Source organism: Heterodontus francisci, chromosome 29 (assembly GCF_036365525.1).
Source record: "Heterodontus francisci isolate sHetFra1 chromosome 29, sHetFra1.hap1, whole genome shotgun sequence".
Lineage (NCBI taxonomy): Eukaryota > Metazoa > Chordata > Chondrichthyes > Heterodontiformes > Heterodontidae > Heterodontus > Heterodontus francisci.
Window position 1 is genome coordinate 5110050 of NC_090399.1, and position 16993 is coordinate 5127042.

The 16993-nt window shown below is 45.4% G+C and overlaps 2 protein-coding genes across 2 annotated transcripts in view; one reads left to right on the forward strand and one right to left on the reverse strand.

The window, feature by feature from the left end:
* LOC137345658 (zinc-binding protein A33-like) overlaps nt 1-16993 on the reverse strand; it is a 366777-nt gene that overhangs the window by 262853 nt on the left and 86931 nt on the right.
* Nucleotides 2905-4226, forward strand: LOC137346036 (E3 ubiquitin-protein ligase TRIM39-like; the record flags this gene model as incomplete). The annotated part of the gene is made up of 1 exon (XM_068009333.1): nt 2905-4226. A coding segment is annotated over one exon (576 nt), but the record flags the coding sequence as incomplete, so codon positions are not given.

The following is a 16993-nucleotide window of genomic DNA, read 5'->3' on the forward strand; positions in this document are numbered from 1 at the left end:
CTATCCCCAGTCTTGTTTGTTTGCTGTATTGAACCCTTTGCTGAGTCTATTAGGAAGGATGCGAGCATAAGAGGGGTGACAATCCCAGGCAGTGGAGACACTCAGGTTAAAACCTCCCTGCACATGGATGACGTCGCCATCTTCTGTTTGGATCCGCTGTCCATGCGCAGACTGATGAACATCTGCAAACGGTACGAACTGGCCTCGGGAGCCAAGGTTAACCACGGCAAGAGCGAGGCCATGTTCTTTGGGAACTGAGCTGACTGATCCTTTGTCCCCTTCACCGTCAGGTCAGACTACCTGAAAGTGCTGGGGATATGGTTCGGAAGGGCCGGGGCGTGCACCAAAACCTGGGAGGAGCGAGTAGCCAAGGTACAACAAAGGTTGAGCATGTGGGGGCAGCGATCTCTCTCCATTGTGGGTAAGAACCTGGTCATCAGGTGTGAGGCGCTCACGTTGTTGCTGTACGTGGCGCAGGTCTGGCCCATACCCCACTCCTGCGCTGTGGCGGTCACCCGAGCCATTTACTGCTTCATCTGCGGATCTAAGATGGACCGGGTCTGGAGGGACACGATGTTCAAACCTCTGGATAAGGGCGGGAAAAACGTACCCAACGTGGCCCTCATCCTGATGACCACCTTCGTGTGCGGCTGCATCAAGCTGTGTGTAGACCTCCAGTACGCAAACTCCAAGTGTCACTACGTGCTGAGATTCTATCTGTCCCCGGTGTTGCGAAGGATGGGCCTGGTCACATTGCCGCGGAACGCTCCATGCAGTTGGACCGTGCCGTACCACCTATCCTTCGTGGAGCAGTTTCTGCGGGAAAACACCTTTGACCACCGATCCATCAGGCAGTGGTCTGCACGGAATGTCCTCGAGGCCCTACGGGAAAAGGAGACGGGGGATCCTGTCGGATGGTTCCCCGAGCAGACCGCCAAAGTCATTTGGCGGAATGCCTCATCACCAGAAATTTCCAACAAGTACCAAGATGTAGCTTGGCTGGTGGTGAGAAGAGCCCTCCCCGTCAGATCCTTCCTGCACGCCCGAAGTCTCGCCCCCTCCGCGCAATGCCCCCGTGGTAGCTGTGGTGGGGAAGAGACGGTTGCCCACCTCCTCCTGGAATGTGTCTTTGCAAAGTAGGTGTGGAAAGAGATGCAGTGTTTTTTGTCGAGGTTCATCCCAAGCAGCTCGGTAACACAGGAGTCTGTGCTCTATGGGCTGTTCCCAGGGACGCACACTGAGACAAACATCAACTGCTGCTGGAGGACTATCAATTCGGTGAAAGACACCCTTTGGTCTGCCCGAAACTTGCTGGTCTTCCAGCGCAAATAGTTGTCCATGGCCGAATGTTGCAGACTGGCACATTCCAAGGTCCAGGACTACGTGCTGAAGGACGCACGAAAACTTGGGGCAGCCACAGCAAAGGCTCAATGGGGAAAGACCACTGTGTATGGTCCCCCCACCAAGATGAAAGGAGGGGCTGGATCCATGGAAAACCCCTCGAACTGTATTGGGAAAATTTTCGTTTGCTGGAAAATGTATAAACGTTAATGGCATGACAAATGTAATGGAAGGGTTGTGAAGCAACTCATGATTGTCTCGGAGGAAACGGATGGCCTTTGCACTGTTTGTATTTTTGACTTGGTGCTGTTTGAAACTGTTTGGCAATGTATTTTTCACAGATTTTTATGAATAAAGTATATTTTGGAAATATAAAATAAAGAAGGTATGAGGGGCAAATTGGCTGAGGTGGATTGTGAAAATACATTAAAAGGTATAACAGTACAGAGGTAATGGAAAGTCTTTAAAGAATTATTACATAGTTTGCAGCAACTATACATTCCTTCAAGGCACACAAACTCCAAAAGAAAATCCAGTCAATCGTTGCAAACAAAGGAAGTTAAGGATTGTGTAAGATTAAAAGAAAAGGCCTACAAAGTTTCCAGAAATAGTAGTAAACCTGAGGATTGGGAGGATTTTAAAATACAGCAGAGGAGGACCAAGAAACTGATAAAGAAATGGAGAATAGAATATGAATGTAAACTAGCAAAAAACATAAACAGACTATAAAAGCTTCTATAGTCACGTACAAAGGAAACATTTCTCTAAGTCAAATGTGTGTCCATTACAGGCAGAGACAGGAGAATTTATAATGGGGAATTAAGAAATGGCAGAGAAGCTAAATGATTAGTTTGTGTCTGTCTTCACTGAGGAAGATGCAATAAATCTCCCAGAATTAGAAATCCAAGGAACTCGGGAGAATGAGGAATTGAAGGAAATTAGCTTTTGAGTATTCCTGTAAACAGAGACATTTTGTTGAAACTTTTCATCTTACACTCCTCAGGACAATTTGCAAGAATACCAATGTAAGGGAAAGCAACAAATTTATACTGTATGCGAAGAGAGTGCTGATTGGTTGGCAAGTGAACTCTGATTGGCAGAGGTGTTGCCATGGCAAATACAACAGAAAGAACTGTACACACACAACCCCTGTTGCAGCGAAACAAAATAAGAGACAGCCATTGGCTGGTTCATTCCTCAGGGCAATGCTTTGACCAATCAGAGTCAAGCTGCCTGGTTTAAATTTCGAACAAAGCTTGGCAGTACACTGTCAGTCACTAGAAACTGGTGCATTCTCCGTTCACCATCTTCCTCTGCTGCCCCATCTCTCTCCCCTCCCTCTCTGCCCAAACACTTCCCTCTCTCCCCTCCCTCTCTGCCCAAACACTTCCCTCTCTCTCCCCTCCCTCTCTGCCCAAACACTTCCCTCTCTCTGCCCTCCCCTTTATCCTCTCCTCTCTGTCTCTCCTATATACTTCTCCTGGCCCTCCCTCCCCTCCTCCTCACTTTCCCTCCCCTCATGCCCAGTATCCTCAATCCCGTGCTCCTCCTCTTCTCTAAATCACTGACTGTTATTTTAACTTTCCCCCAGCTCCAGTCTCTCTGACTCTCGATCTGAACACGGCGAATCCCCGGCTCATCCTGTCTGACGACCGGACCAGTGTGAGACTCGGAGACAAACTACAGCCGCTCCCTGACACCCCGGAGAGGTTTAATTCCTGGGCCTCTGTCCTGGCATCGGAGGGATTCACATCAGGGAGACATTACTGGGAGGTGGAGGTGGAGAATAAGACTCAGTGGATGCTGGGAGTGGTCCGAGAGTCTGTGAACAGGAAAGGGGGAATCGGCTGGAAACCTGAGACTGGATACTGGATTGTGTGGCTGATTGACGGAGATTATTTTGCCCTCACCTCCCCCTCACGGACCCCCCTTACCCCGAGTGTGAATCCCCGGAGGATTGGGGTTTACCTGGACTATGAGGGTGAACAGGTGTCATTTTACAATGCTGACAACATGTCCCATCTCCACACTATCACCCACACTTTCACTGAGCGAATCTTTCCCATCTTCAATCCGGGATGGAACTTCGACGGGAAAAACTCTGCACCGCTGAGAATCTGCAGGTTTAAAAGTCACTGATTCCTCCCACTGTCTGTGACAATGACAGAATAAGGAGGAGGGAAGTTTGCTCTGCAATGAAGTAGGAATGCTGCGTGAGAAATGACAAGATATTTTCAGTTGAATATAAACTGGGGAAAGAAGGAGTGGGAGTGAAGAATACTGAACTGAGTGGGTAGAATGAGCTGTGAACTGCAGGAACCCGGTGACCTTCCTGCCTGTAATGTTGCTCCACAGGCGGAAGGTGGCGCTACATGGCCGTGTTTGAGATGAATCAGTGAAACACCTCTGCTGACAAGCGCTGTTATTAAACTAGACAATAGAAGCAGCACTTTCTTCAAAAGGCAATTCACTGCTTCATTAAACACCACAAAGACAAAGAAAATGTCTTGTTTATTCTATTATCACCTTGCTCCAGCCTGGAACCTCCCTGGTCTGTGTATCTCAGTAAACACACCAAGCAGTGCTCAGCAATTCTGACACCACCTTCTGATTTAGACACAGACACTGCAGACAGATGAAGCAAATACTTTTATTTCTGTGTACAGGGTGTTCGGGTATCTGGGAGTCCTCCAGTATATTCACTATTAGTGTGAGTGCTTCATTAGAAAATGTACCTGTTAAGATACTGCGACGATGTAATCCCAAAGACTATCTGTACATATATATATATATGTTTTGACCGAATATCTCCATGTGTGTCTCAATGTCATCTTTTTGTTTTCTGATGCTCCTGTGATAAGCAGCTTGTGACATTTTACTACATTAAAGGCACTACATAAATCTCAGTTGTTTTTGCTTTACCTTTTCTATTAATCTAATGGAACACCCGCCGTTTCAGCTGGGATTCAATATCGAATCATAAAATCAGACAACACAGAAGGAGTTCATTCGGCCCTTCGTGCCTGTGCTGGCTCTTTGAACGGGCCGTGCAACTGGTCCCATTTCCCCCTGCCCTTTCTCCACAGCCCTGCAATATTTCAGCTTTAAATATTCCTTCAATTCCCTTTTGAATGTTTCTATTGAAACTGCTTTCACCTTCTTCTCAGGCAGTCCCTCGGGAATGAGGCTTTGGAGAGGGGAGAGAAAAGATTTAGGAGAATAGTTCCAGGGATGAGGAAGTTCATTTCTGTGGATAGATTGGAGAAGCTGGGGTTTGTTCACCTTAGAGAAGAGAGGGTTAAGAGGTGATTTGATGGAGGTGTTCAAAATTATGAAGGGTTTGATATGAACTAAAGGCCATTGTGAAAAAGCCCTGGGATTCCCCGGTCCAAGGAAAGACCTGAAGATTCAAAGTGAAATCCTTTGATCCTGCCTGATTCTTCCTTTAGGTTGTGATCCCACTATCACAATATAACCCTTGATGACTGAATGGGACATCATCAAATGCCTCTCAGCTGTTGTTGCTCGGTAAAAGTTCATATCAATGTTCCCTGTTTAGCTTCCACAGATCAAGTCAAAGTAAAGCCAAGTAAAATGATTAAACTGGAGAATCTTTCAGTCTCTAACATCACAGCGAACTTCTTCCACCTCTCCTGGGGTGTGGAGAAGGTTATTGACTCTTTTATCATCCAGTACGAAGTGCGAGGTTCTGAGGATGTGCAGAACCTCACGGTAACCGGTGAAATAAATGCAGCATTTGCTGAATAATGCGAAACGGATTGAAACTCATTGTTTTGCCCATTGCGAGCCGGTTCTGCTTTTGTCACCGAACTAATGGACACACACTGTCTCCAGAATCCCGGGAATACCTGCAAACTCCCGGGAATTCGGTGCCCTGATCTTGACACTCAGACTGTAATTATTTCTGTGATGCCCAGGAGTTGAATATTCTCCGGGATCTGACATTACAATGCAGGTACAGTTCCATGTTGTGAGTGTGTGGGTGTATCTGGTACGGTGGGGCTGAGAGACACTGTGTCTCTGAGTGAGACTGTTACTGAGTTCCAGAAGCTGACAACACTGATCAGATTGTTTATCTGTCTCCTCTTTCTCTGTGTGGACACCCGGCTGGGAGATTGAAGAATTGTTCAGCAGTTTTGGATCCTGTGATGTCCTGGACTGGAGCACACGCTGCTTCTATTCCCCGGAATGATGATCACCTCTCCTGTCCCAGAGACAACTCTGAGCCTCAATAATAGAAAATGTTCAAATCCCTCCTTGGCCTCATTAGAAAATGGGAGGGGCTGTACTGAGCTCTGCATCACGTGGTGGGAAGTGTGAATGGGGGAGGGGATGTACTGAGCTCTGCATCACGTGGTGGGAAGTGTGAATGGGGGAGGAGATCCTGGGCTTTGGAAAGTTCCAATGTCCCATATTCAGCTGACTCAGGTTTCTCGCCACATTCTGTGAATCTGAACCCCACTGATCCACCACCTCCATTCAAACATTACACACACTGATTGACACCCACAGTGTAACATTACATTGCGCTCTTCGTGTTGTTATTCCCCTGTTCAGGGCATTCCTGCCCATAACACACAGGAAAGATCTTCAACTTATCCCCAAGTTTAGTTGTCAGACGGTTCTTCAGTGGCTTAACCTGCGGCCCTGGACTTAAAGACAGTCCTGGAGGCTGCCCACCAAAATAATCATAAAACAATCATCAATATGTGACGGTGAGGGACATGCTTGGTCCACGAGGTCGATATTTAAGGAATTAAAACAGAATGTGCTGGGAAAACTCCGAGTTCTGAAGAAGGGTCACTGACCTGAAACGTTAACTTTGCTTCTCTCTTCACAGATGCTGCCAGACCTGCTGAGTTTTTCCAGCACTATCTGTTTTTTTTTCCAGATTTCCAGCAAACGCAGTATTTTGTTTTTATTTTAGATATTTAAGGAGCCTCTGAAAGAAAGCGAGAGTGAGGGGGTCGCGGTGGGTGGTGGGGTGCAGTTTAAGGAAGTAATTCCAGATCTTGGGAGCGGGACGCTGAGGGCAGGGCAGCCAATGGTGGGGCGGAGGAAATCGGGGTCGCAAAGGAGGACTGAATTGAAAGGTGGCAGAGATCTAGGAGGGTTGTAGGGCTGGGGGAGGTTACAGAGATAGGGAGTGATGAGGCCAAGGAGGGATTTGAACACGAGGGTCAGAATTTTAACATTGAGGTGTTGCGGCTGCTGGAAACGTAATCATACACAAGTAAACACAATCAGGCAAATCCAAACATGTACACCCATCACACAAACTTTCCCAAAACACTAAAACCTAGAGGTACATTCATAAACATGAATACATAGATTTCACTGTGATGTAAAAGTGAATACTGTGTTCTTGGCCAACATAATGGGAACTAAAAGTGGAATCTCACATTAAAATATTATTTCTCCTTTTATACCTGGCCTTTATAATGAATTAATTACAGGAGACAATCCCCTCGCCTTGAATAATATCAGCCAATCTTGTTGATCCGTTTGTATCTCTAAGTCCGAGAACATTTGAACAATACAATCTACATTCCCTTTAATTTTTCGAAGGTTTTTTTCCCCATTGTTTCTAGAATCTCCTCTTGTTTACTCAGATCGCTGAGTAAACGCTGCTTTTTCTCAGTGAGAATCTGGTACATTTTAGTGAACTGGGATATGTTGTGTGTCTGAAAACTGCTCGACTGTTCCTTCTAAATGGGAATGTGAAACCGAGAATGGTTACAGCATAGAAGGAGGCCATTCGGCTCGTCGGGTCCGTGCCAGCTCACTGCAAGAGTATCTCAGCTAATCTCCCTGCTCTGCTCTTTCCCCGCAGCCCTGCAATTCATTTTCCTTTTCAGCTGTTTATCCAATTCCCCTTTGAAAGCCACAATTGTATCTGCCTGCACCAGTTACTGAGGTACTGCATTCCAGATTCTAACCACTCGCTGCATAAAAAAACCTTTTTCCTCATGTCGCCCTTGTTTTTTTTTGCCATTCACCTGAAATCAACATCCTCTGCTCCTCGACATTTCCACCAATGGAAACAGGTTCTCTTTATCTACTCTGCCCAGACCTCCCATGATTTTGAACACTTATGAAAAAACTTCTCTCAACCTTCTCTTCTCGAAGGAGAACAACCCCAGCTTCACCCACCTACCCAAGTAACTGAAGTCACTCATACCTGGGGCAATTGTCATAAATCATTTCTGCACCCTCTCTTCACTTCCTTGAGAAAGTGTTGTGCCCAATTTTGGACAAAATACTCCATCTGAGGTCAAAGCAGAATTGTATAATAGTTCATCATAACTTCCTTCCTTTTGTACTCGATGTCTTTATGTATAAAGCCCTGGATCCAGTATACTTTCTTTAAAAAAAAGCTGTCTCTACCTCCCCTGTCATCAAAGATTTAGGTACATATACCTCCAGGTCCCTCTGCTCCTGCCTTCTCTTTGGAACTGTACTCTTTATTTTATATTGCCTCTTGTCATTCTCTCTACCAAGATGTATCTCTTGACATTTCTCTGCATTAAATCTCATTTGCTACGAGTCCGCCCATTTCACCAGCCTGTCCATGTCCTCTTGAAGTCTGTCAATATCCTCTTCACAGTTCACAACACTTCCAAGCTTTGTGTTATCTGCAAATTTTGACATTGTTCCCTAAACACCCTAATGTAGGCCATTAATATACAGCAGGAAAAGGAGGACTGACTCCTGGGGAATCCCACTACCTACCTCCCTCCACCACTACTCTCTATTTCCTATCACTCAGCCAATTTCTTATCTATGCTGCCATGACCCTTTTATTCTGTAGGCTTCAACTTCGCTGAGAAGCCTATTATGTGGCACTTTATCAAATACCTTTTTGAAATCCATATATATCATATCAACCACATTACCCTCATTAGCCCTCTCTGCTCCCTCATCAAAAAGCTCAATCAAGTTAGTTAAACATGATTTATCTTTAACAAATCCATGCTGGCTTTTCTTAATTGATCCACACTTGTCCAAGTGACTGTCAATGTTGTCCCAAATATCTCTAAAAGCTTTCCCACCATCGAAATTCAGCTGACTGTCCTGTAGTTGTTGTGTTTATCCTTAGACCCTTCCTTTGAACAAGGGTGCAAATATTTACAATTCTCCAGTCCTCTGGCCCTTTTCCCTGTATCTAAGGAGGATTGGAAGATTATGACCAGTGCCTCCACAATTTACACCCTTACTTCTCTCAACATCGCATCTGGTCCTGGTGACTTATCAACCGAGTATACATCCAGCCTTTCTAATATCTCCGCTTGATTGATTTTGAGCCCATGCATCATCTCAACTACCTCCTCTTTCACTATAACCTCGGCAGCATCTCCTCCTTGGTAAAGACAGATACAAAGTGCCCGTATAGTCCCTTAGTCATGCCCTCTGTCTCCATGTGTAGATCCTCTTTTAGTCCCTAATCGGCCCCGCTCCTCCTTTTACTGTTTATATGCCTTTAGAGGATATTGGGATTCCCTTTTATGTTAGCTGTCAGTCTCTTATACTCTCTCTTTGCCTCTCAGTTCCTTTTTCACTTCCCCTCTGACCTTCTAAATTCTGCCTGATTCTCACCTGCATTATCCACTTGATATCATTCATGATAATCAGCACAGGGAGACCTTCCCCTCGATTCAGAAATCTGCCGCTTCTATTCGATTTCAGTTTCCAGAACAGCTGAATTCTTCTCTCCGAGAAAATCCAAGGAAAATTTCAGCCGATCCTGGGATTGGCAAAAAAAAATCACAGAATGAAAGTGTTTCTTAAAACATGCGAGTGAAACACTAGATCAAGTGAGTCTCTTGTTCATTGTACATTGTAGATCTCAACAACATCATTGATCAGCAGGAGGCTGCGCGACTCGTGACTGTCCATCTCCCCCAGGAAGACACGTCATACAGATCAATTTCTTGTCAATTTCACAAAACAGTTTCAGTTCCTCCTGATCTTCCTCACAGTTTAATTTCCTTCTCTTTCCCATTCCGGTTTAATTTTCGAGGTTTCTCGGCCAGACTCGCTCAGGTCCCTAGTTCTAGACTCCCGCCTCAGGGGAATCATCCTCCCAGCATCTTCCATGTCAAGCCCCATAAGATGGTTATATATTTCAATGAGATCATCTCTCTATCTTCTAAGCTGTAGGAAATACTGGCCCGGTCTACTCAATCTCTCCTCATCGGACAATCACCCCAGAAATTAGTCCAGTGAAACTTCGTTGCACTCCCGCCAAGGTAATTTTATTGTTCCGCAGGTAAGGAGACCAAAACTGTACACAGTTCTCCAGGTGAGTTCTCATCAATCTCCTATATAATTGCGTTGAGACTTCTTCACTCATATCCCCATCCTTTTGTAATAGGGACAAATAGAGGAGTCAGGAGTGAATTGGGTAAACGAGGAGTCAGAACTATGTAAGGACAATGTAGATGGAAAACAGGGGGTTCACAATCATTTTTATTGGGTTAGTTGTCCCTGTGATCAGCTGCCGAGTCTGACGAGGTCAGTGGATAGAGCTGAGCAGAATTGATCCCATTGCAATATTCTCCAGAATAACGGACAAACCAGGAGTTCAGCAGATTAAAGTTGCCTTTCCCAAGGCAGAGTCTTGATACCAAGACTGACAGTGATCCTGTTCAGTTCCTCAGTTCACCAATCACTTGTTCTCCACCATTACTGTACTTAAATCATTCTGTTAGAACAATAATGTCTTGATGTTGATAATATTGGTTTATGTAGCTCAATTCAAAGCTATTTAAATACTGCAGAATATATCAAATCGTACACATTAATGGCGAATCCTGATGTGTATATATTTCCCACATAATTTGGATCTTAATGTGCATTGTCTTGCTAATCATTCCCCATGATAGTCAAGCAACGTATAATCAAAATGGGATTAAATGGAATCAACTTTCAGAAGGTGGGTTTAATCAGATCCACATATAAGAATACAGAAGGATCACAGAACTAACAAAGAACAGTACAGCACAGGAACAGGCCATTCGGCCCTCCAAGCCTGCGCCGATCTTGATGCCTGCCTAAACTAACACCTTCTGCACTTCCGGGGCCCATATCCCTCTATTCCCATCCTATTCATATATTTGTCAAGATGTCTCTTAAACGTCGCTATCGTATCTGCTTCCACCACCTCCCCCGGCAGCAAGTTCCAGGCACTCACCACCCTCTGTGTAAAAAACGTGCCTCGCACATCCCCTCTAAACTTTGCCCCTCACACCTTAAACCTATGTTCCCTAGTAACTGACTCTTCCACCCTGGGAAAAAGCTTCTGACTATCCACTCTGTCCATGCCACTCATAACTTTGTAAACCTCTATCATATTAGTTTTTCCAACCTCTCCTCATAGCTAATGCCCTCCAGACTAGGCAACATCCTGGTAAACCTCCTCTGTACCCTCTCCAAAGCCTCCACGTCCTTCTGGTAGTGTGGCGACCAGAATTGCATGCAATATTCTAAGTGTGGCCTAACTAAGGTTCTGGACAGTTGCAACATGACTTGCCAATGTTTATACTCTATGCCCTGACCGATGAAAGCAAGCATGCCGTATGCCTTTTTGACTACCTTATCCACCTGCGTTGCCACTTTCAGTGGCCTGTGGACCTGTACGCCCAGATCTCTCTGCCTGTCAATACTCCTAAGGGTTCTGCCATTTACTGTATACTTCCCACCTGCATTAGTCCTTCCAAAATGCATTACCTCACATTTGTCCGGATTAAACTCCATCTGCCATTTCTCCGCCCAAGCAATCCTCATCATTATCCACAACTCCACCAACCTTTGTGTTATCCGCAAGCTTACTAATCAGACCAGCTACATTTTCCTCCAAATCATTTATATATACAACAAACAGCAAAGGTCCCAGCACTGATCCCTGCGGAACACCACTAGTCACAGCCCTCCATTCAGAAAAACACCCATCCACTGATACCCTTTGTCTTCTATGACTGAGCCAGTTCTGTATCCATCTTGCCAGCTCACCTCTGATCCCGTGTGACTTCACCTTTTGTACCAGTCTGCCATGAGGGACCTTGTCAAAGGCTTTATTAAAGTCCATATAGATAACATCCACTGCCCTTCCTTCATCAATCATCTTCGTCACCTCCTCAAAAAACTCAATCAAATTAGTAAGACACGACCTCCCCTTCACAAAACCATGCTGTCTCTTGCTAATAAATTCGTTTGTTTCCAAATGGGAGTAAATCCTGTCCCGAATAATCCTCTCTAATAGTTTCCCTACCACTGACGTAAGGCTCATCGGCCTATAATTTCTTGGATTATCCTTGCTACCCTTCTTAAACAAAGGCCATTGGCTATTCTCCAGTCCTCTGGGACCACACCTCATCATAGTTGATCCAACACAGAATGAGGCCGTTCGGAACATCGCGCCTGCGAACCTTCAAAGACAGTTGCCACTTTTCGGGCCATTTTCATGCAGCACTGATATTCTGCCAGCAGGTGGCTGCGGTGCACTTTGTAACAATGAAAGACTTGCGTTCATTCAGCGTCTCAACTCATCCCAGAAACTTACTACATCCGCAGTACTCGAAATTGCAGGTGGCGGCCTTACATAATGCAGCACTCATTTTACACATAACACGATCCTGTAGAGAGAAAATGAGATGAATGACGAGTAATCTCTCTTTTACCATATTTTATTAAAATGTGTGTTCATCTCTCAGACTGGTGAACGCTGTATCTCAAAACCAAGTGCCAAGTGGAATATACGTCCTGCGGGATGTGGGAAGTCATGGACATACCACGTGTCCTAGAGGAACACATGTCCAGGAAGTGTCACCGGCTGCAACAGCTTGAGCTCTGGGTTTTGGAACTCGAGCAGTGGCTGGAGTCACTGTTGTGCATCTGCAAGGCGGAGTACAACGTGGAGAGCACGTTCAGGGAGGTGGTCACACCACAGGTTAGGAGCATAAAGGCAGAGAGGGAATGGGTGACAGCGTAAAGCCTGGCTCGGGTATAAACTTAGGGACCGACCCGTCCACAGCCAGATCGAACCTGACCTGAGCCGGCGTCCTTTATTTTTTTTATAAAAGCAAAATACTGCAGATGCTAGAAATCTGAAATAAAAACAAGAAATGCTGGAAATACTCAGCAGGTCTGGCAGCATCTGGAGAGAGAGAAGCAGAGTTAATGTTTCAGGTCAACGACCCTTCATCAGAACTGGCAAATATCGAACATAGAACATAGCACAGTACAGCACAGTACAGGCCCTTCGGCCCACGATGTTGTGCCGAACCTTTAACCTACTCGAAGATCAAATTAACTACCTACCCTTCATTCTACTATCATCCATGTACCTATCCATGAGTCGCTTAAATGCCCCTAATGTATCTGCTTCTATTACCACCACTGGCAGCGCATTCCATGCACCCACCACTCTCTGTGTAAAGAACCTACCTCTGACATCTCCCCGAAACCTTCCTCCAATCACCTTAAAATTATGCCCCCTTTCCACCCTGGGAAAAAGTCTCTGGCTATCCACTCTATGCCTCTCATCACCTTGTACCCCTCTATCAAGTCACCTCTCATCCTTCTTCATTCCAATGAGAAAAGCCCTAGCTCCCACAATCTTTCTTCGCAAGACATGCCCTCCAGTCCAGGCAGCATCCTGGTAAATCTCCTCTGCACCCTCTCTAACGCTTCCACATCCATCCTATAATGAGGCGACCAGAACTGAACACAATATTCCAAGTGTGGTCGAACCAGGGCCTTATAGAGCTGCAGCATATCCTCGCTGCTCTTGAACTCAATCCCCCTGTTAATGAAAGCCAACACACCTTCTTAACAACCCTATCAACTTGGGTGGCAACTTTGAGCGATCTATGGACATGGACCCCAAGATCCCTCTGTTCCTCCACACTACCAAGAATCCTGTCTTTAAGCCTGTATTCTGCATTAAAATTCGACCTTCCAAAATGAATCACTTCACACTTTTCCAGGTTGAACTCCATCTGCCACTTCTCAGCCCAGCTCTGCATCCTGTCAATGTCCTGTTGCAACCTACAACAGCCTTCCACACTATCCACAACTCCAGCAACCTTCGTGTCATCGGCAAACTTGCTAACCCAGCTTTCCACTTCCTCATCCAAGTCATTTATAAAAATCACAAAGAGCAGAGGTCCCAGAACAGATCCCTGCGGAACACCACTGGTCACCGTGCTCCATGCTGAATACTTTCCAGCGACTATCACCATCTGTCTTCTATGGGCCAGCCAATTGTGTATCCAGACAGCCTCCTCACTTTCTGAATGAGCCTACCATGGGGAACCTTATCAAACGCCTTGCTAAAATGCATATACACCACATCCACTGCTCTTCCTTCATCAATGTGTTTTGTCACATCTTCAAAGAATTCAATAAGGCTTGTGAGGCATGACCTGCCCCTCACAAAGCCATGCTGATTATCTCTAATCAAACCATGCTTTTCCAAATAATCATAAATCCTGTCTCTCAGAATCCTCTCCAATAATTTGCCCACTACCGATGTAAGACTGACTGGTCTATAATTCCCAGGGTTATCCCTATTCCCTTTCTTGAACAAGGGAACAACATTTGCCACCCTCCAATCATCCAGTACTACTCCAGTGGACAGTGAGGACGCAAAGATCATCGCCAAAGGCACAGCAATCTCTTCCCCCGCTTCCTGTAATATCCTTGGGTATATCCCGTCTGGTCCTGGGGACTTATCTGTCCTCATATCATTCAAAATTTCCAGCACATCCTCCCTCTTAACCTCAACCTGTTCAAGCATATCAGCCTGTTCCACGCTGTCCTCACAAACGACCAGGTCCCTCTCACTAGTGAATACTGAAGCAAAGTATTCATTTAGGACCTCCCCTACCTCCTCCGACTCCAGGCACAAGTTCCCTCCACTATCCCTGATCGGCCCTACCCTCACTCTGGCCATCCTCTTGTTCCTCACATAAGTGTAGAACGCCTTGGGATTTTCCTTAATCCTACCCGCCAAAACTTTTTCATGTCCCCTTCTAGCTCTCCTAAGTCCATTCTTCAGTTCCTTCCTGGCTACCTTGTAACCCTCTAGAGCCCTGTCTGATCCATGCTTCCTCAACCTTTCGTACTGCTTCCTTCTTCCTCTTGACTAGCTGTTCCACATCTCTTGTCATCCAAGGTTCCTTCACCCTACCATCCCTTCCTTGCCTCATCGGGACAAACCTATCCAGCAGTTGCAGCAAGTGCTCCCTAAACAACCTCCACATTTCTGTCATGCATTTCCCTGAGAACATCTGTTCCCAATTTATGCTCCCCAGTTCCTGCCTAATAGCATTGTAATTCCCCCTCCCCCAGTTAAATATTTTCCCATCCCATCTGCCCCTCCACACTAAGAGAAATGTAAAAGGTTTTAAGCAAGTAAAGTAGGGGTGGGGCAAGAGTTAACGAAAGAGAAGGTGTTGATAGGACAAGGTCACAGAGAATAACTGACTGGAAGGTCACAGAGTAAAGTCAAACGGTATGCTAATGGTGTGCTGAAAGACAAAGCATTAGTACAAAGAGGGTGTTAATTACAGAAAAATGAACAGCCCTGGCCCCAAGCACAAACATGAAAAAGAAAACAGTGGGTAGGCACAGTAGAAGCAAATTAATCAAAATAAAATAAAATAAACAAAGAAAAAGGAAAAAAGAAAAAACTAAAAATAAAAAGTGGGGCCCCACCATGCTCTGAAATTATTGAACTCAATGTTCAGTCTGGCAAGCTGTAGCGTGCCTAATTGGTAAATGAGGTGCTGTCTAGTGAACCTTTTCTGTACTGCCTCCAATGCATTTACTTCCTTAAATAAGGAGACCAATACTGTACACAGTACTCCAGATGTGGTCTCGCCAATGCCCTGTCTAGCTGAAGCATAAGCTCCCGACTTCTGTATTCAATCCCCCTCAAAATAAATGATACCATTCTATTAGATTTCCTAATTACATGCTCTACCTGCATATTAAGCTTTTGCGATTCATGCACTAGGACAGCCAGATCCCTCTGCATCTCAGAGAAATGAACAGAACATTCCAGTGTTTAGAACAGAGAGTGGACAAGGTCATCTCACCCACCAAGAGAAAAGAGGTCAGCGTTCCGAGTCTAAACCCTGTATTGGAACTGGGAACTGAAAGATCATCAAGGACCTAGTGAAGGGCTGGGGGAAAGAAGGAGGGGGAGTGAAGCAACAAATATTAGCTGAATTATAGAGAGGAACTGGTAGGGTAGAATGGTGGCACAGTGGTTAGCAACGCAACCTCACAGCTCCAGCAACCCGGACTCAGTTCTGGGTACTGCCTGTGCGGAGTTTGCAAGTTTTCCCTGTGACTGTGTGGGTTTCTGCTGGGTGCCCTGGTTTCCTCCCACAACAAAAGACTTGCAGGTTGATAGGTAAATTGCCCATAGTGTAGGTAGGTGGTAGAAGAATGATGGGGATGTGGTAGGGAATATGGGGTTAATGTAGCATTAGTATAAAATGGGTTGTTGGTCAGCACAGAGTCAGTGGGCCAAAGGGCCTGTTTCAGTGCTGTGTCTCAAAATAAACAAACTGCAGGAACCAGGTGACCTTCCTTCCTGTAATGTTGCTCCACAGGCAGAAGGTGGTACTACATAGCCATGTTTGAAATGAATCAGTGAAGCACCTCTGCTGCCAAGGGCAGTGTTTACTGACAATGCAACCACTAGGTGGATGTTGCATGGACTTGCACATGCACAAATGCAGTCTCATGCACTCAACGTCACTGTCTGCGATGTTTTGGCGGCTGCCAGGAGCAAAGATGGCGCTGCTCATTCTATCACAAAAACAAATGAAACCAAAATGGCATGAATTTCATTGATGATTATTTCAGGACACAAACCCAAATTTTAAACCAGTGAGCGTTTTTAAGACAGATTCCTAAAATTCTGGAAATTGGAATAGATAAATCCTGGGAGCTCGTGTTCAGCAGGAACAGCGGCAGAGAGCTGCTTCTGTGTTGTAATAAGAGCCAAATCAACATGATCCCGGATCACTTCAGTGAGCTTTGTGTTTAGAACTGAGCTCCAGGATAACTGCATGTGCAGGATTGTCTGTGCATTTCAACAGAATCCATGGCCTCGTCCTATCGCCCTGTGGCCGCTTGCTCCCCCACTCCCTCCCTCTTGCAGTCTCCCTCCTCTCCCTATCCTGTCTCTCTCTTCCCCACTTACCCCGTTTGTCAATCTCGCCTGGAAAGATTCCTCGTGGCAGCCAACTATTTGACCTGTTACCAAACAAACGACTTTCATCTCTTCAGTTTTTTTTAATTCCTTCTATTTTTGTAACAGCGGTGAACAAAAATCCCCCCTTTTCTCAGTTATTGCGTGAAGGCTAGGATATAAAAAATACGGGGTTTTAATACTTCAATTTGTTTATATATTTACTTCCTTATTGGTTCAGACTTGGTTTTATATAAAACGGATAACTTTGATGTTTATAAAAAAAAGCCTGGTTGATGTGCTTTCTTCTGGGGACAAATAAAGTATCTGATTGGCTGCTTTGTAAGTGGGAAAATTTGTTGACATGCAGTGACCTGTGGAAAAGTGGGACTGAATTAACAGTGTAATCCTCCCATCTCGGTC